The sequence below is a fragment of the Macaca thibetana genome, chromosome X, assembly GCF_024542745.1.
Source record: "Macaca thibetana thibetana isolate TM-01 chromosome X, ASM2454274v1, whole genome shotgun sequence".
Lineage (NCBI taxonomy): Eukaryota > Metazoa > Chordata > Mammalia > Primates > Cercopithecidae > Macaca > Macaca thibetana.
The window spans coordinates 9,544,333-9,571,272 of record NC_065598.1 but is presented as its reverse complement, the minus strand read 5'-3'; the positions used below and the strand labels follow the sequence as shown (position 1 = coordinate 9,571,272).

Genomic DNA, 26,940 nt, shown 5'->3' with positions numbered 1-26,940 from the left:
GCCAGAGAACCACTTGCCACTGCTCTCTCCCCAGGTCTATATCGTTCTACTCATGTGCCTCACTTAGAGTCAGTTCAACAGAACACTCTGAAAATGCCATCGTAATGAAATCGCTGATCTGGTGCTGGGGAGACCTGATAACATCAACCCTTCCTAGTCTTCCGTCTGTCTACAGGAATGGGGCAGAGGGGAACCAAGGCTGTCCTGACAATGCTACAAGGTATGTAAAGTCTAGGGCCTTGCCCAGGCTGCTGAGGGTTATGTGACCTACAGCTGAGTAGTTCACACGGCAGGCATGCACTTACTGGTCAAGCCTTAGCTACAGGAACCAATGTGGAATGACTGGAGGCAGAAACAATCACGCCAAGGGGACTGGAGACGTGCACTGCCGCATCAGGGAACCACAGCCCGGAGGGAGCTGCAATCAATGACTCAGCGAACTGCAATCACAGCTGCAGACTCCACCAACAAGAACACTTCATGGATGTTTCTAAGCAGCTTCAAGGCCACTGAAAACACCAAACTCATGGTCAAAACCAAGATCTGCCTTTCAAATGACCCTCCACTTTACTGTGAGCCTCTGGAAAACCCTGTTGAGGGCCATCCTCCTCCTCTAATTTCAGGGAGAGCATCATCTCTGTCACACTTTCCCCAGGCCAGTCCAATTTAAGAAAGGGGATGTGCTGACAGCAGGAATTTAGGACTGCCAGCTTGTTATTTTGCCAAGTAAAGACTTTGGAAAAAACCAATTCACATCAACGATCATCATTAGTTCATTAAGAGAAAGATGTTTTAACAGAAAAAAATATATATAAAAATATTATATTAAATACATACTATATATAGTAAATATGTATTAAATATATATTAAACATATATATTAAATATATTATATATGTATATGTATATATGTATCTCTGAGAATTAGATAGTTCTTTGAATGGAAAACAGCAAGTCGGCTTTAGGAAAACCTGCCGCTGGCCCTCCTTTTGCCCGTGCACTATGGACCAAAGACACCTCAGGCTGGGCTTGGGAAGCAGAGGCCTGCCCGTCAGCCAATGGCACCACTCCTTTTTCGTTCCTTCACAGCCGCTGGGCCTGTGGAGACAAGTGTCTTCTCAGGTGTACTTCCTCCTCTTGTCTCCTCCAGCCCTAGCCATCCTCTTTCGGACCTTTTACTACACCCCTCTGGCCAGTCTCATCCTCGCCAGGCCTTTGACAGGACTTCCTCAGGCTCAGTCCTGGCATCTCCTCCTTTCTCCCTGTGTTCCATCTCCCAAGGTGAGCCCGGCTGCTCGATGACTTCGTCTCTATGCCATCTGGGTTTCTCCAATGGCCCTCTCCACATACCACCATCTGAATGGCTCACACGTAACCTTCCCAACTCAAAGGTCCCAGCATGCCCAGCAATTCTGACCCCTCTTCAGGGCATCGTGGCCCCCATGCCATGGCCTCCCTCCCTGCTCACGCATCCTCCCTGCTCACGCATCCTCCGTTCCAGCCTGGCTGGCCTTTGCTCTACAATTCCAGGCCAGTCCAGCTGCTGCAGACTGATACCTCATCCCCACTCCTGACTTCCACTCTTACCTGAGAAAGCCCATCCCCAATTGGTGGGCGACTGGAATCCCAGCACTCCTTCAGGGCCCACCTCCAATGCCACTTTCTCCTACCCCCAAGGAGAGGACTGATTATGGAGTTCAAAGGCTAGTAGCTCTTTTGAATGTCCATGAAGGCCCAGAACTGTGAGTCTAGCTCGGTGTGTTGATGTATCACACCTTGAACATAGTCCTTGAAAGGGAGAGACAGTTCCCTGCCTACCTTAGATCCCTAAAGGCACCCATATCTTGAAGCCCTTTCCCTTTTCAAGTCAAGGCGAGAGACCCCAAGGCTCACACCTGGATGGAGGTTTCAGGAAGGGACCCAGGAGCAGAGCAGTTTGCCTGGAGCTGACCTGGCCCCAGGACTGCCCTGGCTTGCCCAGTCCCAGGAGCAAAGGCCAAACGGCAAATGCAACCACACGGGACCCTCATTTACTCATTCAATAAATATTCACCGAGTATGTAGCTGCTGGGCTTACAGCAGTGACCTACAATCCCTGCACTCATGAGGGTTATTTACATTTTCACAGGGAGAGACAGGCAGTAAGAAAGTAAACAATGGTTAGGTAATAACATTTGCTCAGCCAATCAGGGGGACAGGGGTGAAGACAGGGTGGTGCGATTTTATTCAGGATGGTCAAGGAAACCTCTCTAACAAGGTGATCAAAAGGAGAGCAGAGGTCATGTGAAAATTTGGAGAAAAGCCACCCCATTCCAGGCAGAGAAGACAGAACAGGCCAAGGGCACTGTATGAGTTTGTTCTTTTCTGCCCCAAATTATCACAGCTTAATGGCTTAAAGCAACACCTATTATTCCCTTACAGTTCTGGAGGGCAGAAGTCGAAAATGGGTCTACAGGGCTGCATTCCTTCTGGAGGCTCCAGGGGAAAATCTGTTTCTTTGCACCTTCCAGCTTCTAGGAGCTGCCCGTGCTCCTTGGCTCCTGGCCCCACACTATTCTGACCTCTGCTTCCAACCTCACATCTCCTTCTCTGCTGCTGACCGTCCTGTCTCTCTCTTATGGGGACCGTTATGATGACACTGGGCCCACCTGGACCATATAGGCTCATTTCCCCATCATCTCAGGATCCCTAATCTAATTATATCCACAAAGTCCCTTTTGCCATGGAAAGCCACATCTTTACAGGCTGTGGAGATCACGATGCAGACACCTTGAGGGACCATCATTCTGCCAGCTGCACATGCTAGCTCAGGAGTTGGCTCGGTGGGACTGAGGCCCGGTGGGAGGCCCGAGGGGCTGCTCAGTGCAGGCGTGCTTGAACATCGAGGGGTAGACTGGCTGGAGCAGGGTGAGTGGGGAGCGGGCTGATGCCTGTGAGTCAGCAGGCCACCTGCTCCTGTGGGACCCTTGTTGTCCACACATTGTGGAGATTCAGGAGCAAGACAGGAAGAAGCCCCAGGGCAAGGTTTCCGGACCTCGGCACCGTGGCCATGCTGGGCCAGGTAAGCCTTTGTTGCGGGGGCCATCCTGTGCACAACAGGATGTCGAGCGGCTTCCCTGGCCCCTGCCCACTAGATGCCAGCAGCACCTGCCCTAGAGTTGGGACACCTAAACATGTCTGCAAACACTGCTGGAGGTCTCCTGGAGGGTGAAGACCTTGCTCCCTGTGTGGAGCCCCACTATGCTAGTGGGAAAAGGACAGGTAGCACCTGTGCAGGCCCACCCAGGTGGAGTTTAAAAGACATCTCTGGTTTTTAAATGCTCCAACACAGCCCACAGAGGCATTTCTGAGATGCCGCTACGGTCACTGAAGGCTGGACCTTCCTCTGTAGCTGCGGTGCATTTCCTAACAAGGTTCTGGCCATCTTGAAATAATATGGTATTTTTTTCAAAAGAACTGATGAAGTATCATGCCTGCCCCTTGGATAATTTTCTTAAATACTCAACTTTTCACCCAAATGTATTATTCCAACATTTAGAAGGTTACTCACCGTATACTGGCACCATCTCTAGAAAACAAATAAATCACTTGCTATGTTTGGTAAATGTCACAGCCAAACACATAACAATCATGTTCTTAAGTGTAGCAACAATCTATTTGCTGAGTTTAATCCAGCACAGCAAATTCCAGCGCCCACACTCTGCAGTTCCACCAGCAACAGGCAAGAGCAGAGAAATATTCAGAAGAGACCATCGCTCCTCACAAACTCAGGCAGACTAAAGAGAAGGAATGCATGATAAATGAAGAATGCCACCACAGAGACAACCGGTATTGGCAAATGAACTTGGCACTGTTCTGTGGGGAAATTTAAAGCCCACCACGAGTCCATCCTAAAAAGCCAAGAGGCACTGGTTAGAAAACCTCCTAGAAAACAGAAGGTCCGTGTCCGTGTCCGTTTAAGTTGGCCCTGGAGCACTGAATCATATGATGTGCTTTTGTTACTATTTTTACATTTTTTAAAAAGCCAACAAAGTAGCTTTCCAGACATCCATGAATGGTACAGTGTGCTGAGCAGGCCTAACTGTTTAGCTTCCAGAAAGAACTCTCTTACCCCACCCTACATTCTTCTATTCTGCTCTCCCCGCCCCCCATGATAATATTTCATTTGTGACTCAAGAAACTTTTTTTAAAAAGATATGCTTGATACTTTTCTGAAGCACTTATTTGGAAATAATTTGGTTTTAAGACTCTTTCCGGCCGGGCGCGGTGGCTCAAGCCTGTAATCCCAGCACTTTGGGAGGCCGAGATGGGTGGATCACGAGGTCAGGAGATCGAGACCATCCTGGCTAACACGGTGAAACCCCGTCTCTACTAAGAAATACAAAAAATAGCCGGGCGAGGTGGCAGCACCTGTAGTCCCAGCTACTCGGGAGGCTGAGGCTGGAGAATGGCGTGAACCCGGGAGGCGGAGCTTGCAGTGAGCTGAGATCCGGCCACTGCTCTCCAGCCTGGGCTACAGAGCGAGACTCCGTCTCAAAAAAAAAAAAAAAAAAAAAAAAAGACTCTTTCCAGAAGGCACAAACGAGAGAAAGTCTCTAAAAAGAGAATACAAAAGCCAGAGAGGATAAGAATATTGAAAACAGGAGTCCTGCGCAGGTGAGAAGATGTGTGGCGCCCTGAAATACTATACCATGCGAGGGTTTGGAAGCCTCTCAGCTTTGTCCATGTCTGAGGATGAAGACTGGGAGGGAGGGAGGGAAGTGAGGAAAGAGAAACACAAGCACACAAAGTGGGTCAAGCCGCAATTTGCAGGAGGCCAACGGTTTGTGACACAGGACAACATACATGGAATGAAATCAATTAGGTACTGCTCACCTGTTGACCTAATGCTTATTGAATGTCTTATAACCAAGATACATGGCTTTGCCCATTAGCCTATGGAGTTAGAAGCCACACATATGAAAGATCAAGTGGTTTCACTTACGATACCCTCCAGAACTGATGCTCGGTCTACTGGAAGGAGGGAAGGGAAGGAGGGGTAAAGGTTCTGAACTACCAGGGATGATGAAGCCAAAAAAGTTTCTATTTTTAGGGAATCATGTCTGTATCACTGTTTGCAATACTGCAAATTTCACATTTTAAATGCACTTGAAATGTTGTCATATGTATGTATTAAGCTACATGTAAATGAAGATCCTTGACTTGATATTCTATCAAACGCTGTTCTCCGATCAGACGTGGACAATCACATGCAGGAACTCTGCCACGCCTCCTTCCACAGGAGAAAGTAAGCAGAAGGCGAGGTTGGATAAAAGCGCTTCTTACCTCTTTCTGGCTTCTTCATACTGCCAATTAAGTCTGACTCGGTCTACAAGTCTTGTTTTATCATCAAAGACGAACTTTCCGGAACAGGAGAGAGAAAAAAGAAAGGAAACGCATATTAAAAACATATTTCCAAAATAGCAACTTCACTTAAACTTTCAACAGCAATGAGAAATACTCTTAATCTCTTTCACTTTCAATCTGTGCAAGGTCTGGAAGGAAACACCAAATAACCCTTTGCGGCCGCCCCTGGCTGGGGAGCAGGGAGGGGGAAGGGAAGACTCTTGCTTGCCTAAACTGGTAGGGTTTTTTGTTTTTTTACAGTAGCAGCACATCTATCTATTCTGTAATTCCAAACAGCAACCACAATTTAGGTTTTAAAAGAAGTAGGAAATTACTTAGAAAAAGTTGATACAAAGGCAAAAACCAGTCATCCCATTTTGTGCAGTCCATTCTCTAATTCCTCAGTAAACATAATGATGTTCTACTCGGAAGCCCCATGGTCTGAGGCAGCTGGACTCGCTGTGTGAGGTATGGGCTGGTGGACGCCTTCTGATGCCACGAGGCGTGTTAAAGAACCAAGGGCAAAAGGAAAGCAAGCAAGGTCTCAAAAAGCCACAACTCGGGGAGTACCAATATAGAGTTAGCCTCTAAATGCAGTGCTCCATGACGAGTAGATGTACTTAAATATTTTCGTACCAGTTACATTGACGGCAACAAAATCCTACACAAAACAAAAAAAAGACATGTATAGGAAGTAACTGTAGTACATTTTGGTTAATTCCTCATTCCTGCAAATATTCATACAACTCCAGTTTCAATAAATCAGCTCCATCTGTTGATCTGACCTTACTAGACCACATATTATGACCACCAAGTCTTTGTTTTTGAAGTAACTTCCCATCAACAAGTATCTGAAAATATTCAACTTGAATGATTAGCAATGAATTTATCGATACGAATTTTGATCTATGTTGATGAAAAATTTCTTTGCAAATTTATTGCCTTGAATGGCAAGATGAAAAAGTGCCTTACAAGGGACTGAGCATTCTCCAACCAGAATGACAATTGTTCATGGTTTCTTTTTTTGAGACAGGGTCTCACACTATTGCCCAGACTAGAGTGCAGAGGCGCAATCACAGCTCACTGCAGCCTCAACCCCTTGGGCTCAAGCAATCCTCCTGCCTCAGCCTCCCAAGTGGCTGGGACTACAGGCATGAGCCACCACACCTGCCTAATTTTTGGGGTGTAGAGACGGGGTTTCACCATGTTGCCAAGGCTGGTCTTCAACTCATAGGCTCAAGCAATCTGGCCAACTATGGCCACCTCAGCCTCCCAAAGTGCTAAGATTACCAGCATGAGCCACCATGCCTGGCCACAATTATACATGTTTAAATGGCCTCATCCAATGCTCCTCTCCAGCTTCCTCAGTATAAATGTATTTAAGTGGCAGTGCCACAGCTCCAAAAACTGTCCACAGTGGAGATGACGACTTGCCATTTCAGTCCCCTCTTTATTAGTGACCTCACAACCAACTCTTCATCAGGATCTATAAACATCATCTCTCAAACCTCTTCTCAAAGCTGTATGCACCACTCTCTAAGCTTTGTTTCTGTACTCTTGAGAATTAAATAGACATTTTAGTGAAAAGAAAGGACAGCCAAATGGATCCAAGAGACTCCTGCTTCAGAGTTCCTATGCAGCCCTACAGCGTGTGCAACCCTGTGGCTGCAAATCTCCAGTCTCAAAAAGCACGTCTGATATACAGCAATACCCACCCCACAAAACAGACTCAACACAAGCTCAAAGTGAGGTAGGCAGACTTCTAAGATGGCCCCCAATGACCTCCACTCCTGGGATTCTCCCCATGTGAAATTCCCTCCCCTTGAGAATAAACTGGGTCTACAACTTGACTCTAACCAATAGAACACAGCAAAGGTGATGGGAAGTCATTTCTGTGAATAGGTTGCAAAAGACTGTGACTTCCACCTTGCTAGTGGACTCTCTCAGCTGGCACACTTTGATGAAGCAGACTGCCGTGCTGGAGCGGCCCACGTGGCAAGGAATTGAAGCCCTCAGTCCAGCAACTTGTGAGGAACTGAATCCTGCCAACAATCGCATGAGCTTAACAGTGGCTCCTCTCCCAGGTGAGATTTTGGATGAGACCACAGCCCTGGCTGACACCTTGATTGCAGGTTCCTGAGAAACCATGGAGCAGAAGACCCAGTCCAGTCTCCTGGACCACATCAAGCATGAGATAATAAAGGAGTGTTGTTGTAAGAGGCTAGGTTTTGGGGAAATCTGTTTTGCAGCAATGGTTAGCTAATACAGTCATAGCCTTTTGATCTATTTTTGTATAATAACACGATGTGGTTTCTTAGAAACTACAGGGGTTTAGGGATGAGAAATGTTTCAAACCCAGACCTGCCTCTCCTCAGCTACAAGACCTTAGGTAACCTGGTATCTCGGTCTCCTGCACATCACACAGGATGGGAACAACTACTTAAACTGAGATAACAGCTATGAAACTGCTGACCCAGGGTCGGCCCCAGTAAACGGCAGGGGCTCATCAACAATGAACAGCGACTGCTCAAGTAGCATAGCCAGCCACCACTCCTCAACTGACATTTTTAGAAGGGTTGACCTAAATCACTGGAGAACCTTCTATCTTAACTGTTTCTCTCAAACTAAATTCTAATTCTAACCTTACAATAAGCAGCAATGAATTATTCACGAATTCAATGAGTCCTGTACTTGTTTCCTTCCCTCACTCCAAAATCTTTAGGCAAAAATGCCAAACATTTTTGAATTACAGATTCTCCTCTGTGTGTTACAGATGGTGACCATATTCTTTCATCCAAAGAAGATGCCTAGTCAAAAATGGCCAAGTGTACGTTTGGAACAATGCGGGCAAATTTGAAAATAGGACTGTTCCAGGACACCCAAGACATAAAGGGCCATGATTTCCTACATTATACTCCCCTCAAAGAGGCACTAGTTGCCAAGATTTCAAAATATTCATTAGCTAATTATTTAAAACTCAGAGTTCTCCATCAATTGTTTTTTCTCCTTTTGTTGCTTTCCTTTTATTTATTTTATTTCGGTGGGGGGGGGGTGGCACTGTGCATTCCATTGATACCTCATCTTTACTTAATAATCCTTAAAAAAAAGAAGCTCTTTAAAGTGCTTTTCCATTTGGTAACAAATTAATGTCAAGCTTCACTCAATGATATTAGAATAGTAGTGTCTTTGAATATCCACTACCCTGTTTCAAATGGTGATCTTCCCAACTTTGTTTCTGTGGCTAACTCAAGGCTTCACTAATTAACAAAGGAGGCATTATGACAGTCTTCCAAGTCTCAAACAAAATGACTTTTAATTCAGTTCAATTTCCTGACATTCTTTCAGAAGAGTAAGAAACAGCAATAAAGTAATACCCAAGGTGGCACAGCTACAAAGCCTTTGGAAATCAGTGGTCTAAGGCAGGAATCAGTACCTATGGCCCCACTGGCTGTTCTGTAAGTGAACGTTTGAGCAGCTCGAGGCCCCAACCTTACATGCTTGCAAGGCATCTCTGTCATGGTTGCATGTACACTGCAATGACAGGGTGGGGCGGTTCCAGCAGAACTACCTGCAAAGCCTTAAATAGTGACTATATTTACTATCTGGCCCTTCACAGAAAAACTGTGGGGACCCATGCTCTAAAAAGTCGTATGTCTGTCAAAAGAACAGTGAAACTCAACTCTCACAAGGAGTCTGTCATTTATAAGAGTCCAAATCATAAAGGCAGCAGTGATAAGCAATTCAGTTGTATCACACAGCTGGATGTGAGACACAATACTTTTTCTTCAAACTTAATGGCACAAAAGTGAAGGCATTTCTTAAGTGAACATGGAAAATTACACCAAACCAGTGATGGCAACACTGAAGCAGCCCTTCCCTCTCCCGGTGCATTTCTCCCCCTGGGCGCACATATACCTCCCCGATTATATCGGTCTGGGAGCCGGCATCGCAGAACTGCTGGGGTAGACCAGCATCGCCAGGCACGCCTGCATGGTGAGGGAAGTCCACTAGAGAGTCGGTAACGGAGCAGCTGTTCTTGAAGCTATCAGTCAGCTTGGCCAGGCTCTGGAACAGAATGAGACAAGCTCTTTGAACGGAGATGGCGATGTGTCTCTTTCCTCCAGAATTGGTCCTCTCATTTGTTTTAGGTCTGCTGCTTTATTTATTACTGAACAGTTGCCCCACCTGACCCCCACGCTCATTAGATTTCACATAAATGCCCTTCATCACAGGCACCTCTAATAAAATTCTTAGTCATTTAAATCACATTGTAACTAAGTTCCCCTGGCAGCATGTGAATAAAATAGAGGACAATTATGGTACCATTTTTACTGGTTCTTACACCTTCGTGTTTCCTAAAGAAAAAAATAAGTATTTCTATCGAAAATGTAAATGAGTCTGACAGAGATGAATGCTGCCTTCAGATTGTTACAGAGGAAACACAGGGAAGGGGAAAACAGCTCCCAGACAATGTTTACTTTTTTTTTTTTTTTCCAGTTCTTTGAGTTGCTGTTTTAGCTTACGTATTTTCATAAACCTCATTTTTCAGTCATAATTGTACATGGTCAAAAGTAATCTCATATGTATGTTGGTTTGCCAAAAATTAAAGTATGCATTCTGGCACATGAAATCTCTCTGTGTGACAGTTTTAAGCAGAAATCAGAAAATCTGATTTTTTTTTTTTTAAGAGAGGGTCTCACTCTGTCACTCATGCTGGAGGGCAGTGGCACAATCATAGCTCACTGTAGCCTCGACCTCCTGGGCGCAAGTGATCCTCCCACCGCAGCCTCCTGAGTACTTGGGACTACAGGTACGCCACCACACCCAGCTAAACTTTTATTTGTTTGTTTGTTTTTGTAGAGACCAGGTCTCACTATGTTGCCTTGGCTTTTCTCAAAGTTCTGGGCTCAAGCAATTCTCCTGCCTCAGCCTCCCAAAGTGCTGGCATTATAAGCATGAGCCACTGCATCCAGCCAGAAATCAGATTTTTGACCATTTCTTTTAGACTTCTGAATATATTCACTTTCAGCAAATTTTACTAGACACCAGAACCAAAAATGCCCAAGTGCAGTAGAACTCACAAAACTGGCTTGAGATTGAGATAAAGCCTTCTTGGGAGGGGTCAATATTGTTAAGTTCACATAAGAAAGGTAAAATAACTTATTTAACCTGGATAGAAGAGGACTCTGCCCGTGCCTCTTCCTGGAGCTTCTCAGAGTTTGAGAGGCTATGGAGACATCAAAGAAGGCGCTCGGGCCTGAAGCTTCTTCCAGCAATTCTATCTCTTGCCTCCATGGTGGGAACTCAAGCAAGGCAAATGAGTGGTTGGCCCTGGTGCTGCACAGGGTGGCCTCAGAGAGGCTGGGGCAGGCAGCCCTACTTGGCCTCATGGCATAAAGCCTCTGTGTCTCCACCATGGAACACCACGTGGTTCAGCCTGGGGTGTCGGTGATGGGTAACAAACATGGGGCATCTTGTTTGACGTCAGCTGAGCAGAGACCTCAGTAAATGGTAGCTGTTCTCAGTGCTACCTGTGTGCCAAAAAAAAAAAAAAAAAAAATCTAACAATTTACCATTTACTTATCACAACCTGGAGAGGTCATCTGAAAATACAGATTCCTGGGCCCTGCCTCCAGAGATTCTAATTCAGTGAGTCTAGGGTGGGGCCTGGTAATCTGCATCTTAATAAGCACCGTGAGGACTCTCCGAAAGTCCCTCATGGCCTTGACCTTAGAAAGCACTGCCCAGGCAGGGTAGTTTTTTGTGCATCTGTCTCATTTTGCCTATGAGTTTCAGCTTTGCTTGTTCTGTCCTGTGGGTCTTATACTCTACAGAATCTAGACACATGCCAGCAGGCAGTAGGTGCTCACTTAGGGTAGCAGATGAAACATAAAAACTGTAACCGACAGCACTGAATGCATTCCAGCACTTTACGTCATGAGGTCAAGCAGTGCTCCCTGCCTTGGCCTCTCTGAGGCCACCATGTGCAGCACTAGGGCCAGCCACTCAGATGTCTTGCTTGAGTTCCCCACCACGGAGGCAGATTTTTGTATTTGCAAAAATTCAACTTTTTCTAAAAATAACAGAAACTACAAGAGCTCAAGGGGAAAACAACATAAAGCAATATAAAGCTACAATGATCCCAGCTACATATAATACAAACACACCCACAGAGTAAAATACTACGCAACCATCTCGAGGAAAGAAGCAGCTCTTTGTGTACAGATATGGGGAAAGGTAGGGGATATTGCTGTTAAGTGAGGAAGCTAGTGTGGAACAGTATCATAGTCCTGGCTTTGCATGAGGGCGGCTAAACACGTATTCTCATTTTTGTGTGCCCGCATGAATGTTGGAAGGGTAGGCAAGAAGCTAATAAAGGCAGGTAGGGGCAGTAGGAGGATGGGGCAATAGCGAGACTTTTTATCATAGACCTTTGGAATTATCTTAATTATTGAACAATATAAATGCATCACCCATTGCTGTGGGTTGAATTATGTTCCCCCAGGAGATATGTTCAAGTCCTAACCCCAGGAACCTGTGAGTGTGACCTTATTTGGAAATAGTCTTTACAGATGTAATCTAGTTAAGATGAGGTCATACTGGTTAGGGTGGGCCATTATCCAATGGCTGGTGTCCTTACAGGAACAGGAAATTCAGACATAGAGACAGTCATGTGACCATGAAGGCAGAGATCAGAGTAACGTGTCTACAATCCAAGGAAGCTGGAAGAGGCAAGGAAGGATCCTCCCCTAGAGGCTTCAGAAGTATGACCCTGGCCAGGCACGGTGGCTCAAGCTTGTAATCCCAGCACTTTGGGAGGCCGAGACGGGTGGATCACGAGGTCAGGAGATCGAGACCATCCTGGCTAACATGGTGAAACCCCGTCTCTACTAAAAAAATACAAAAAAATAGCCCGGCGAGGTGGTGGGCGCCTGTAGTCCCAGCTACTCGGGAGGCTGAGGCAGGAGAATGGCGTGAATCCGGGAGGCGGAGCTTGCAGTGAGCTGAGATCCGGCCACTGCACTCCAGCCTGGGCGACAGAGCGAGACTCCGTCTCAAAAAAAAAAAAAAAAAAAAAAAAAAAAGAAGTATGACCCTGTCCACAGGATTTCAAATCCCTGACCTTGATTTCAGACTTCCGGCCTCCAAAACTGAGAGACTAAATTTCTGTTGTTCTAAAGCCACGCAGTTTGTGCTACCTTGTTACGGCAACCCCAGAAAACTAAAACAGTCAGCCTCCATATCCGCAGGTTCCACATCTCCAGATTTAACCCACTGCTGATAGAAAATATTCGGAGGGAAAAAAAACTACAACAAAAAAAAAACACACAAAGAAAAAACCAATACAGTGTAACATCAATTTACATAGCATTTACAATGCAGGAGGTATTATAACTAATCTAGAGATGATTTACAGTATATGGGAGGGGCCAAGTGCAGTGGCTTATGCCTGTAATCCCAGCACTTTGGGAGGCCGACACGGGAGGATCGCTCAAGGCCAGGAGTTTGAGACCAGCCTGGCCAACATGGTGAGACCCTGTCTCTACTAAAAATATAAAAATTAGCCGGGCAAGATGGTGCACACCTGTGGTCCCAGCTACTCTAGAGGCTGAGGTGAGAGGATGGCTTGAGCCTGGGAGGTCAAGGCTACAGTGAGCCATTTTTGTGCCATCGTACTCAAGCCTAGGAACAGAGAACCTGTCTCCAAAAAAAAAAAGAAAAGTATACAGGAGGATTGTGCAGATATGCAAATACTACACCATTTTATATAAGGGACTTGAGCATTCAAAGATTTTGTTATCCTGAGGGATGGGGGTGTGTCTTGGAACCAATCCCCCAAGGATACAAAGGGATGACTCTATACATACTTAAATACAGTGGGGGGTGTGTATGTGTGTATGCATGTGTGTGTGTATTATATATACATATATGTTATATATACAATAACTATATAACATGTAATACCTAAGTATATTAAAAACATCTTAAAATAAAACACATGAGCAGGCAGGCAGCTTACATGCATCAGGTCCCGTCTCTCCTTCTCGCCTGTGCAAATAGCCTTCTTGATGGTGCGGAGCTCACTCATGATAGCTTGCGCCTCATCTAGTTTGTAGCTGGTGTGAGTACTTGACATCTTCCGATCAATCCTGGTTAAAACAAAAAAATCAATGTTATTTCACATGAGATCCTAGCATTCCATTAAACATACAACTATGAAAACCCGAAAGCTTCACAGAAAGGTGGAAACAGTTAAAAGTAATGTTTTGGCAAAGAAAAAGAAAGACCCCAAGGAAGCATCCCTCCTTCTGGTCGATGCAACACCCTTTGCTGAGGAGCACCCTGGGCAGGTGAAGACTTCCAAGTTGGGATGCCCACATCCTCCGCTAATGATCACGCAACAAGATTGCTTGCTTGAGTAATTTCCCAAGACTGTAAACTCCTCTCTCTGAGAAGAGGACATGTTTTGTTTATCCCCAGGTTAGTGGTCAAAATCTTTGTTAAATAAACATATGAATGAGATCTGTGTACAGGGAGAACATATGGGACACAGCAAGAATTAGTGAGCTTTCGATAATGGTGCTTTGTACAAAAGCTGGAAACTCTTCTGTCTCCTATAACTCTGATTTCATTCTGGTTCTAATTTATTACTCACTCTTTCTCCTACCAAGTCCTCAATTCTTTCCTTCAATCCAAACACCCATCCAGGGAAAATGGCAACGTCCCTCCCTCCTCCTTCCTCCCCTTCCTCCCACCATTCCTCCAAGCTTCCATCCTCCCAGCCAGCTCCTGTGCACACCAGGCCTGGGTCTGGGGTTGGACGCAGAGCACAGAACAAAACAAGACTTGGTTCTGCCTTCAAAGGGAGGTGGCCTCTGAAGCATGTCCTTTGTCACGTCCCCTACACCTGAGGCTCCAGCCTGGAAAGCCCTAAGGCTAAGGAACTTGAGAAACCTTGGTCCAGAGTGGAATGAATTCCTTCTCTGGAAAGCAACTAGCTTCTTTCAGGTTCCAAGTCTCCCAGTTCGTAGGTTCTGGTTCTAACATTTCCCTCCATGTTATCCTAAAAACCTGGATCATTAACTGCCAGCCCCAACTCCCTTGCTTACCACTCACAGAAACCTCTGGCATGCTGGTGGGTGCGAGTGGCACCCAGCTCTGCCACTCACTGGCTGTGGGACCTGGGTGAGTCACTTTCCCTCTTTCCACCTGCTTCCTCCTGTCTCAAATTGGGACACTAAAAATACTTCTCCCATGGGATGGGCATGAAATTTAATGAGAAAATGCAAGGAAAGGGCTTGCTTGGCAGGAGGCCTGGCATATGGTGTTTGCGGTGATTGTTATTATCAGGATAACACAGAATCTCCTTACTCATGGGAGAAAAAGTAAGTAACTTGCCAACTCTGGTATTTTATTATCATTAACAAATTCCTTGCCAAATATGTCACAACTCAAGCAAAACTCGGCACCGGAGTCAACCTGAGCTATCAGCATCCATGGCCTAGGAGGAGGGCAAACAACTCAAGCAGGAAACCATTGCCTCCCTTTGAATAGGGCTCTGGGGCTCAGCAGCATTGCTGCGATTGCCACCAGCTACAAATAAAATATTTATAAACACTAGTCCTGAGTCCTGCCCCGAGGAGAGCAGATAGAGGCACACCGTGCATGATGAATAGTGACACTCCTAAATGCTAACGTGGCCTGACCCTGCAGGCACTTCCATAATGGCTATTACAGACTTGTAGGTTTTTCAAATACACATTGCCTTGTCTGTTCCTACCAAGCACAAGTCTTTATTTATACATCTTTATTAAAAGGTACATATATCTTTAACTATAGAGTGCTCCATGCCAAAAGTTAAAGTAAGTGAGCATGAACTAAAGTTTGAGCTGTAGGCATATTTTTCTTTTTATTCTGCTCTCATTAAATCCCTTCTTTCACAAAATAGTTCATTCAAATGATTGAGGTGGTGGAACAGTCTATCTCACCTGAGAGTCCCCGTGATTTTTGGCAATAAAATAGAAAAAGTTCCTAGCACAGTACCAGCATGCCACTTGGTGGCTACTGAAATGTGGGAGCCAATAGCAAGAATGGTGACACTAGGCACATAAACCCATTGTATATTTTCAAAACTCTTTTGTTTGTCCCTCAAAACCAACCCCACTTCCACCAAAACAGTTGGCCTTCTCACTCACTGCTGGTAACTCACTGGGGATATTCACGGAAGGGCTACCTTGTACTTTCTTAGCTGTGACAGCTTCACAACAAAAAAATCAATGTAGTTCACTGAAATTTGTACAGGGGGCGCTGTGTGGCTGAATGGTATGAAGGGTAGGACTAGAACCAGAAGTCTGGAGATAGAATGTGGCCCCAAAACGCAGTTGGTCATCAGAACAAATATAGACTCCGGAAGTCCCTGCTGAAGGTGAACCCCTACAGGTGGAACTAGGAGATTCAATGATCCATCAACCAGGTCCTAGAACCACCAGGTTGGAGGAGCCTCTTATCACTCTCTACTTCAGGAGCTCAGGCTGGGGGTAAGGTCCCTTGGAGAGAGCCATTGTCTTTGAGGGATCTCAGAAACACCAAGACACATGATGTAGGAAACGTAAAACAGAAGCAAAGCCCATGTGTTTTTCTATTTCAGATGCTGTGTGGGGAACCAGGAGTCTTGAATGCAAGACAGAAATAAAAGGCCATACATCTCAAAGCACTGAGTCTTATTTTAAAGTAGTTCACCTATTAGGTGACAGGGTCTTACTGCATGCTTGTCACCTCACTTAACACCCCCCCCCATGAGATAAGCATAACCTCCTCGGATTTGATGATGATGAAGTTGAAGCTCAGAGCAATTAACTAAATGGCCCAGATGACAAGCGAATATCTGGCAGAGCCAGATTCAAACCCACAGGCTGACTCCAAAGCCTGCCCAGGATCATGAGGTGTGGTGCTGCCCCTTCCTACTGAGCATGACATCTACTGCTCTCAGAGTGGGCAAGGCAGGTCCAGATTAAAAAAAAAACAAAAAACAAAAAAAACAAGGGCAAGCTATGTTTCAGAGAACTCCACCCACCTCCATTTATTCAACTGTGATCCATTTTCATTCAACAAAAACTTCAAAGTTTGGACAGTAAACGTCTTCTTTCACTTCTGCAAAATTCATTTATTTGAGAGCACACTCTCTCTAAAACTTCCCTATAAAACTTTGGTCCAATGTAGATGATGTGCTCAATGATTTGGTATTTTTAAAAAATATCTATGTATTCCAGTTCATTTAAAAAATCATTAAGATCTGTGACTGCCAAAGAACTGCCTTATTCTGGTCTTAATTTTAATTAAGAGTGCAAGACAGTGCCTTTACCATACATCACAAATAAAATGATAGAAAAGCGGTAACTACTCAAGGAGAATAAACAAAGACATAAGTTATTATGCAATATGAAATCAAAATTCAGTGCACAGACTCACAGTCTTCACTTTTGCACCCTCTACAGTTTGTATTCAGCTTCAGGGATGTTAAGTGATTTGCTGAGGGTCACACAGCCAGTAACAGGCAGAGTGAAGTTCAAGGCCAAGGCCCCCCACACCAGGACTTGTCTGCTCCATCACCAGGTTCGCAATATATTAAAAGTCAAGGCCTCTAAATGCCCATTGTGTCAAACCTGAAGGCCACCCATATAATCAGTCAAATGTCATCCCAAAGTAAACTGGTGCACTTTATGGTGTGCTCTTGAAAGAAATGGGTTGGAGAGAAAAGAAGAAGATACAGCTTCAGAGGAGGAACCCAGTACAATGGAAAAGGCATTTTAGAGATATTAATTGTCAACCTCTACCACCTGCCACCCTAAAATTTCCATATTGGTTGTTCAATTTAAGATGTCAAAGAGAATTGCACTAGCAAAAATGAGTAAAACCACATAACTTCTTAACCCCACATCTTGAAGGAAAGAGCTGCCAGCCCTCTAAAGATATTCTGTGTTAATACCACAGATTACAACCCAAAAGAATGGAAAGGTTTGTTACAACTTCTACATTTTCTATCAGCAGCTCTGGCAGAGGGCCTTGGGTGAACCTCAGAAAGCTTCCGGCAGCTTTCTATCAACAGTGAGACCTGTGTGGGACACCAGACCTGTCCCACAACCAGGAACAATGCTCTTTTTGTTTCCAGCCCATTTCTGTACATTCTGCTGTTATCTGAGTATTGCCGGGGTTTTCGCATGGGCTGTACCGTAGGTGCTACACTAATGGGAGATGGTTACTTTAAGCCTGTTCTAAGTGAACAATCCCACCCTTTCTTGAGACTACTAAATCCCTTCAGACAGAAAATGCTAATTCTAATATGTAGTAATGCTTCATTCTGGTATTGCATGCTTAGAAGGATGCAGTGGCTCGTATTTAAGGAGACAAATGGGTTTCACCCCATTTGGGAAGTTAAGAAATCAAAAGTCTTGAAGCAGAGGCTCGCCTAGTGGCTAAGAATGTACCTCATGGAAACTAGTTAGTGGAACATTTGGTGAGCATCCCTTTCTGTGATTTGAAGAGCGGTGATAATAGGACTTCTTAAAACCCAGGCCAGAAGAATATCACACAAAATGCAGAAGAGAATGCCGTGCTAGAGGACAGTTAGCAAGAAGGTGACTGGGCAACATCTGGAGGCCTCCCTGAGTTCCTCTAGCCCGGGGACAAAAGTTTCAGCCAAGGAAAGATGTGCCCTCACTCAGTGTCCCAGTGTCCAAGAAAGAAGGGGACACTGTGATGGCTACTAGCCGGCGGGAACAGCAACTTCAGCCGCTCCCCCCAACACCTGGGCAATCTGCATTCACTCCCAAGCCCCACCCTGTGCTGAGAACCGGCTAGGTCCTCAGGATGAAGCAGCGAACAAAGCCAAGTCCTTGTCTTCGTGCAGCACGATTCCAGCCAAGGAGACAGACAATGAAAAGTACATCCTTAGGTCAGGCAGTCACGAATGTTTAAAAAAAAAAAAAAAAAGAAGCAGAGTTTGGGGACAGAGTGTGACAGAGTACATTTTTAGATGGATGGTTAAGCCAGGATCTCTCCAGAAGTCACTAAGCAAAGGCCCATGGAAGGGAGGGAGCAGGCATGTGAGCATCTGGGGGAAAGAGCATTCCAGGCAGAGGGAGCTCCAAGTACCCATGGTACAGGACATCCCTTTCAAAGGTGAAACTAGAGGTAAATGAGGCAGGGCCGACGGCCAGCCTATGTAGGTAGAGTCTGGCTTGTGTTGTAGGTGAGAGAGAGCCACAGGAGGACCACGAGGAGAGCACTAGTTGTGGAAGAACCCCGTGGCTACTGTGCGAGGATGGAGACTCACATTAGTGCTTGGCCCAGAGCCGTGGTGGTGGAAGCTGTGAGAAGGATCAGAGGCCAGGTGTAGAAACAGCACACCATGGACAAGGTGGCCAGGCAGAGTTCCCCAAAAGCATCTTCTGCCATCAAGCCAGTGCTCAGGGACATTATAGGTATCATGGCAGGAAAAGGCTCCAATAACACGAGCAGGAAACTCAGGGAAAGGCAATGTTAAATGAGCTTCCCACCTGCAGGACCACTCAGAAGCTAACATAAGGGGCCAGGTGCAGTGGCTCACGCCTGCAATCCCAGCACTGTGGGAGGCCAAGGCGGGCAGATGGCTTGAGCCCAGAAGTGCGAGACCAGCCTGGGCAACATGGAGAAACCCTGTCTCTACTTTAAAAAATACAAAAATTAGCTGGGCGTGGTGGTGTGCACCTGTAGTCCTAGCTACTCAGGAGGCTGAGGCATGAGAATCACTTGAACCCGGGAGGCAGAGGTTGCAGTGAGCCAAGATCGTGCCACTGCACTCCAGCCTGGGCCACAGAGTGAGACTATGCCTCAAAAAAAAAAAAAAAAAAAAAAAAAAAATCTAACACAAGGTGCTTTCTAGAGCTCCAGGCAGGAGCTGGAGAGGGGAATTTGCCCACATCTATTGGTGCACTTGGTCCGTTCACGCACATCACCCAGTTGGGAAACATGGCACGTTCTGGTCCTGAGTCTTCCCTTTGCCCCTGGACACTAGTAGTAAGTTACAGTAAGGTAATTTTTCCAAAACATTTCAGAAACTTTAGGGCAACAGAGTCCAGGAGATCTTTCGCTGGAAAAGCTCAATTTTTCTGTAAACTTTAATTACTCATTGTAAGTGGTGCTCCTATTTTCTGAAGACTTTTATAAAAGGCCTCAAGAGAAATGCAAATTGAAACTACACTGAGATACTATCTCTCACCTATGAAACTGGCAAAAATGCAAATGCTTATCAACACATCCTGTTGGCAAAGCCACAGGAAACGAGAACACTCATATGTTAGTGGTAGGAAGGCAAAACGGTGCAACCCCCGCAGCAAAGGAATTTGGCCATATCTAATACAAGCTGAGTATCCCTAATCCAAAAATCCGAAATCCAAAGTGCTTCAAAATCTGAAACTTTTTAAGCGTTGACATGACACTCAAAGAAAATGACCACTAAAGCATTTCAGGTTTCAAATTTTTGGATTAGGGATATTGAACCAGTAAGTATGATGCAAATATTCAAAAAAAAAAAAAAAAACCTGAAATCCAAAACACTTCTGGTCCTGAGCATTTCAGATAACAAATATTCAACCTATAATACGACAAATACATTCACCCTTTAACTTACCAAGCCTGCTTTCAGGAACTTATCCTGAAAGATACACATCCACAACTTAGGTAAAAAGCTGACGAGAAATGTTATTAATATAAATCAAAGCACTGGGCTAACAAGGCCAGAACCTACCGATCATCGTTACACCACAAAAAGAAACAAGCAGAGAGTGGTACCTCCTGATGGAAGTAACACCACCACCTAAAAACATTCTTACTAAAAAGAAGAAATCGAACTTGAATCAGATCAAGCCTCTCGAACTATTATACCCATTTGCATAAATAACAAGGGACAGAGGAACATGTTCAATGACATCATGTGAATTTCAGCAGCAAAACCCAACATTAGGGAAATTCTATAGGACAACCAAATTACTTTCTCCAACAAACAAGCTGTCAGGGGGAAAAAAAAGGAGGGAGAGTAGAAAAGACATAAGAGATATCAATCAAAGGCACTCTGTGGCCCAAACTGGACCCAAACACCTGAAGAAATGCAAGAGCTCACTGGACACAAGATGCCTAGTAAGTGGGGTACAGGGATTAGAATTATTTTCAAAAGAAGTCCGTAACTTTTGGAGACACATTTATGGATTAAATGGGATTTTGGCATTTGCTTCAATAAGGCTGTGAGAGCTTAGCAGATGCGGCAGGGTCACCACCGAACCAAGACTGGCAATTGTGCAGGTTAAATGGGGTGAGAGGTACAGGAGGGTTTTATTATACTATTCTCTCTACTTTTATGTTTGATATTTTCCATCATTAAAAGCTTACATGTATACACTTCACGTAGATACATATATAACATACACCCATGTACATATTCTATCATTAACCCAGCAAACATATCTGTGACCAATTCCTCTCTACAACAATCAACAACATATATAGATTTAAAGTAAAATACAAAAGGTTCTTTTTTCCTTACTTGGACCCAAGTGTAATGATGAATTTCCTTGCTAGCCAGGAAATTCACCAAGATAAACAAGGCAAGCTTAAAATGTTATAAGCAGCCAAACTCCTGGTGAGGTGCTCTGGAAAAGAATACACTGGATATTCTGGGAAGCGAGAACAGCAGGAAATTTTCTGGAGGAAAATCTTGGGCCACTGCCTTAAAGCAATGTTGGTGATAAAATCAGAGATGCTTCATGTTTAGGTATAACAGCTCACGTGCTATCTGTATGTATAGTCAGGATTTCCCAGTAGAGATGGGGTAATCACATTTTCAATGCTTGAAAAGGCCTTCTAAAATTTCTCAATTTAAAAAATATACATTTGCATGATTCGATCCAAACATAAAAGCCCAATGTCCAATACCAGAAAAAATACTGAGGCTGTTTTCATCTCATAAGCTGTGGAACTCAGAGAAAGGTTACCAGATTATCTTCCACTTACAAAAATATTTTAAGAGTGGCATGGGTGCCTGTGTTTTCTCTTCTTCCTGTGAGGCTCTGTCCGTCCCAGAATAAAGTAAACATGCACAGTGACAACGCAGCGTCAGAGAGAGCCAAGGCAACATGCCCATTAAACAATGGCTCTGGGCAGCTCCCTCCTGAAAGCCGACTTGCCCCTGGTCAGGCATGAGGTGGGGTGAGCCCCTCAGGACCAAGGCCAGGTCCAGAGCCTTCCCCAGGCCACTCCTTGGCCTCCAGGGGGAGGGCGGGTATTCTCATGAGCTCTGGCAAGCAGAAGGAGCCTCCCTCCCCCTTGGCTCAGGCAGGCAGGAGGAGCCTCCCCTTGGCAAGTGGCAAGTTTACAATTGCTGTTCCCAAGCGCGGGATCTTGATAATGAAAGCAGAAAGAAAATCCAAACAGCACTGGCCCGCCTCTCTTCCAGGAGCACAACTTGCGCTCCATTGTGGCCGCAGGTGTAAAGTTAAAATTCTTGCTATTCTGGTTCCTGCTTCTCTGTCTAATGCCCCTAGGGAAACAGAGGCTGCCTTTTCCTATTCTTGAAACCACTGCAACTACAAGAGATGAATTCACATCCTAGCCATGCTAAGGAGAAGGGGGTTTTCTCAGTCAGCAGTACGTTTTATTTTCTAAATCAGTCCGTCTACAGCTGACACTGCTATATGGCCTTCGTCTTCAAATAAGGAAATGGAGTTCACCAGAACGATGGAGCCACGGCAAAGCAACAGGCACTGAGCCCAGCAACCCACTCCAGAAACCACGGCCATGAGGGAAGTGCCAGACGTGGCTCCCCGCTGATGCTCAGGAATCCTGAGCAAACTCAGACTCTTCCTGAACCCCAGTCACCTTCCTCACAGCTGCAAATGAGAATGACATTGACTGCAACCTCCAGCACGCACAATGACTAACATTAAAACTACATACTGGGCAGGGCACGGTGGCTCATACCTGTAATCCCAGCACTTTGGAGGCCAAGGCAGGTGGATCACCTGAGGTCAGGTGTTCGAGACCAGCCTGACCAAAATGGTGAAACCCAGTTTCTACTAAAAATCAAAAATTAGCTGGGCATGGTAGCATGTGCCTGTAATCCCAGCTACTTGGGAGGCTGAGACAGGAGAATTGCTTGAACCCAGGAGACGGAGGTTGCAGCGAGCCAAGATCGCATCACTGCACTCCAGCCTGGGTGACAGAGAAAGACTCCCCATCTCAAAAAACAAACAAACAAACAAACAAAAAACAACCTATTGCCCACAGACACTGTATCACAATGAGAGACAGCTACAGTGTGGCCTAATGAAGGTAGGAAATTCACCTCAAATCCAACTAGGTAGTCCTAATAACTTTTGGTGACCTGTCACAAATCAAATGATTTGTTGCTGCTTATTCCTTATCCACTCCCTTAGCCAAAGTGACACAGGATGACACTGCCACAGCACACACAGTTGCATCTGAGGAGGTGTTGGAGTATCTGGAGGCTGGCTGGAGTGGGGGGCTAAAAGGACAGAACACACATCAGTGCATTTGGAAAGCACTCTGGCTTATGCACTGCATGAATGACAAAACCAGCAGCTGGTTGGCTGGAAAAGAAACTTGATTTGCTTAAGATAAAACTAAAGAAGAGGCCGGGCACGGTGGCTCATGCCTGTAATCCCAGCACTCTGGGAGGCCGAGGTAGGCAGATCGCCTGAGGTCAGGAGTTGGAAACCAGCCTGGCCAATGTGGCAAAACCCCATCTCTACTAAAATACAAAAATTAGCCAGGTGTGGTGGCAGGCACCTATAATCCCAGCTACTGGGGAGACTGAGGCACGAGAATCACTTGAACCTGGGAGGGGGAGGTTGCTGTCAGCCAAGATCGCACCACTGCACTCCAGCCTGGGACAGAGCAAGGCTCTGTCAAAAAAAAAAAAAAAAAAAACCTAAAGAAGAAGCTTTACTAATACTAACTAGGGCTAATAAAAGGAAGCTCTGAGTGTAGATCCAAAATGCACACAAACACATAGCTGGGTAATGGTAGTAATTACATCTATACCTCACATTCCTTTATTACTTCCCCATAAAGAGCAGTGCTGCAGTCACATGTACCACTTCATGCGTCTGCACGCAGGATGAAAGAGGCAACATGCTGCCCACCTGTGTCAGTAACAGTAACCACACAGAGTCGGGCTAATTGTTTCTGGCTGGCCATGTACCAGGTGCTGGTGCTGTCCTCAGTATAACTGAGCACAATGATTGCTGTTATGGACTGTGTGTTTGTGTGTCCTCCAAATTCTTATGTTACAGCCTTACCCTCTAATGTGATGGCATTTGAAGGTGGGGCCTTTGGGAGGTGATTTGGGGTAGATGAGGTCACAGGGTGGAACCCCATGATGGGATTAAGGAAAGGAAGAGAGAATAGAGCTTTTGCTCTCTTAGCCATAAAGGACATTGAGACAAGATGGTCATCTGCAAATCAGGAATCAGGCCCTCACCAGGAACCAAATATTGGACCTCCAGCCTCCAGAAACAATATCTGCTGTTTAAGAAACAAATATCTGCTGTTCAAGCCACCCAGTCTATGGTATTTGTCATAGCAGCCTGAGCTGCCTAAAACAACCACCATTTGCAGATGAGAAAAGTAGGTGCAGAAGGCGTGAGGCACATGTGCAAGTTCAGCAAGGAAAGCCAGTGAATGGACAGAATGGCTCGGCAAACCTTCAGACCCACACCAGCGCCATTTCTCAAACACCACCTTTAGTTCATGAAATCTGCAGACTTGATACAGCTCACTAATTGTAAACAATTCATCCCCAATCTCTTAGTAGGGATAAAGTTCTAATTGTAAAAATGAGAACAGGAGGAAGACCTACAGACCAGAATGTCCAAAGGAGCTTTCTGCGATGATGGAAATCTATCGCCTATGGTGTTCAATACAGTAGCCACCAGCATGGTGGTTCTCAGCTGGGATTAAATGTGTTCTTTAGGGAACACTCAGCAATGTCTAGAAACATTTTTGGTTGTCACAATGCAGGTGGAAGATGCTACTGGCATCTAGTGGGTAAAGAGTAAAGACAACATTCTTTTTTTTTTTTTTCTTAGAGTCTCGCTCTGTCGAGCAAGCTGGAGTGCAACGGCACAATCTCGGCTCACTGCAAGCTTGGTCTTCCAGGTTCAAGAGATTCTCCCTGCCTCAGCCTCCTGAGTAGCTGGGATTACAGGTGCCTGCCAAGTGATTCTTGTGCCTCAGCCTCCCGAGTAGCTGGGATTACAGGCATGCACCACCATGCCTGGCTAACGTTTGTATTTTTAGTAGAGATGGGGTTTCACCATGTTGGCCAGGCTGGTCTCGAACTCCTGACCTCAGGTGATTCACCCGCCTCGGCCTCCCAAAGTGTTGGGATTACAGGCATGAGCCACCAGGCCTGGCCAAGACAACATTCTACAGTGCATAGGATAGTCCCCCCAAGACAAGAATGATCCAGCCCCAAATCCCACTAGTGCTAAATGGTGGAGAAAACCTGCATTAGCCACATGTCACTACTGAGTACTTCTGATGTGGCTACTGAGACTGGGAAACTAAACTTTTAATTTTCTTTTACTTTAAATGTCAATTTTAGAACAAAAAATTTAAAAGAATAAAACTAAGAAAAAGTCTAATTTAAATGTAACTAGCCATGAGTGTCTTGCACAGCTATAGCAAACATGCATAAACATAAAAGTAAAGGTCTTGTTTCCCGAGTATTTCCATTTAAAGCAACGAAATATCTTCAAGGAAAAGAGAGATTCTGAAGTTAGCATTGGAAAATCATGAGCATAAATAAAGGCATGAAAGTGAAGGTCATGAAGCTTTGGAACAAGTGTCCAGGCAACTCACTCTTGCAGGGTCTCCACCCCCTTTTCTTTGTACTGCAGTTCCTGCTTCATCTGGGTCAGCTCTCGTTTTAATCTGGAAAGCTAAAGACAAATCACATTTTTTTTCCAAAAACCAGCTGTGAAGAATGATTTCCACAGTTGTTATTAACACTGTCATCTGAGTTTCTACTCAGCTTGCAGTTCAGAAGATCATCTCTTCTCACTATAAACTTCCATTCACATGCATAAGAAGCAGCCTTTCTAGAAGACCTGCTGTGCTTAGATACAAAAATCCCAGATTAGACAGACTCTTACCCAAGTGGGGCACCAGTAACATTTTCAAGGTTTCCACATTACAACTGGCAACTTTTGTAACACATTCTTCATCTTTCCTTCTACCCACTCCTCTCAGACCCCCGCACATGAAACTTTGTGTCCAGAAGCCTGCTGTCTGACTACCTGAAACTCAATGGCTCCTGGAGTGCTTCTTTAAACAGATTCTAGGACCCGCTCCAGGTCCACGTCAAAACTCAGGGGCTAGGCCTGGAAGCTGGCACTTTGAACAAGCTCCCAGGTATTTTTCTTAGCTGTGCTAAAATTTGAGAACCACTGCACTAAAAGATACACCCTGATTCAGGGAATGACACACCAAGAGAGGAGCAGGCTTCATTGCCAAGATGTTTCTCGTGCTTTGTCCCAAATGCAACAGAAGTGTTCCCCTTCCCAGACAACCAAGACAAGGGTCTGAAGAGATGAAACACGGTGGTAGCACATAGATAATTCAGGGGTTACCGGGGAAGGAGCATCAGAACCCTCAGAACCCTTCCAGTCTAACACTGCTAGCGATCCCTCCAGGAGGAGTCAACCAGAGGGGAACACCAGCAGCCTAGGCTGCGAGGCCTCAGGCTTCCATCCACCTGGTTGTAAAAGCATCGGTTTTACTCACCCTATCCCGACGACTTGCTATTTCTGCTTTAATTTGGTGTGGGTCATACTTTGTATTTGTTGAATATCCAGAGAATGCTAAAGAGAAAGAAAATATTTTATTTTATAATGGATCCTTCAAAATACATACACATAAGGAACTTCTGATTCACTGCATTAAATAACTCTAAATCTCTGACTTATAAGAGGTCACTGGCTCCTAAAGAACTGACATTTAACATCTTCAAATCTTCCTGATGTTTGATATTTGAATCAGGACTTTCTATAGGATCCCATATAATAAAATACATGGCTGTAGGTCAATCAAAACTCTGCTTAGTTCTACTATAAAACTACTACAGTTAAACACCATAGAGACACAGCGGGCGGGGGAGGGAAGAGGTATGATTATGACGTAGGAAACTGTATTTAATACTTGAATAGTACTTGCAGTATGAACCTACTTTTACTTTCTTTTAAAATACATATACAGACGTCACTGGAAAGATAGAACCAAAAAGTTAACTGCAGTTATTCTCAGTGGCTGCATTAAAAATGGTTTTATTTTTATTTTCTTCACACCTATATTCTCCAGATGAACAATTTTTGACACAAGAAAGGAAAAAAAACATTAGAAATTTGTAAAATAAAAAAGATTTCTAGTAATACGTCAGTATCTGGCAGTCTTGAGAAAAAGATGGAAAGATGGGCCCCCAAGTTGTTTGTCCCAGAAACTGAA

General features: G+C 45.0%; 2 protein-coding genes across 2 annotated transcripts in view; both read right to left on the bottom strand.

Annotated features, from left to right (window-relative positions):
• Positions 1-26,940, bottom strand: part of CLCN4 (chloride voltage-gated channel 4) — a 508,359-nt gene that overhangs the window by 133,917 nt on the left and 347,502 nt on the right. The window lies entirely within an intron of this gene.
• The window catches only part of WWC3 (WWC family member 3), a 128,824-nt gene that overhangs the window by 40,679 nt on the left and 61,205 nt on the right, over positions 1-26,940 (bottom strand). The window contains exons 4-8 of the mRNA XM_050776579.1: positions 26,224-26,300; positions 25,300-25,379; positions 13,406-13,535; positions 9,301-9,450; positions 5,326-5,399 (exon numbers count right to left, since the gene is read on the bottom strand). Of these exons, the coding sequence (XP_050632536.1) occupies positions 5,326-5,399; positions 9,301-9,450; positions 13,406-13,535; positions 25,300-25,379; positions 26,224-26,300 (511 nt within the window). The remainder of the gene's footprint in view (positions 1-5,325; positions 5,400-9,300; positions 9,451-13,405; positions 13,536-25,299; positions 25,380-26,223; positions 26,301-26,940) is intronic.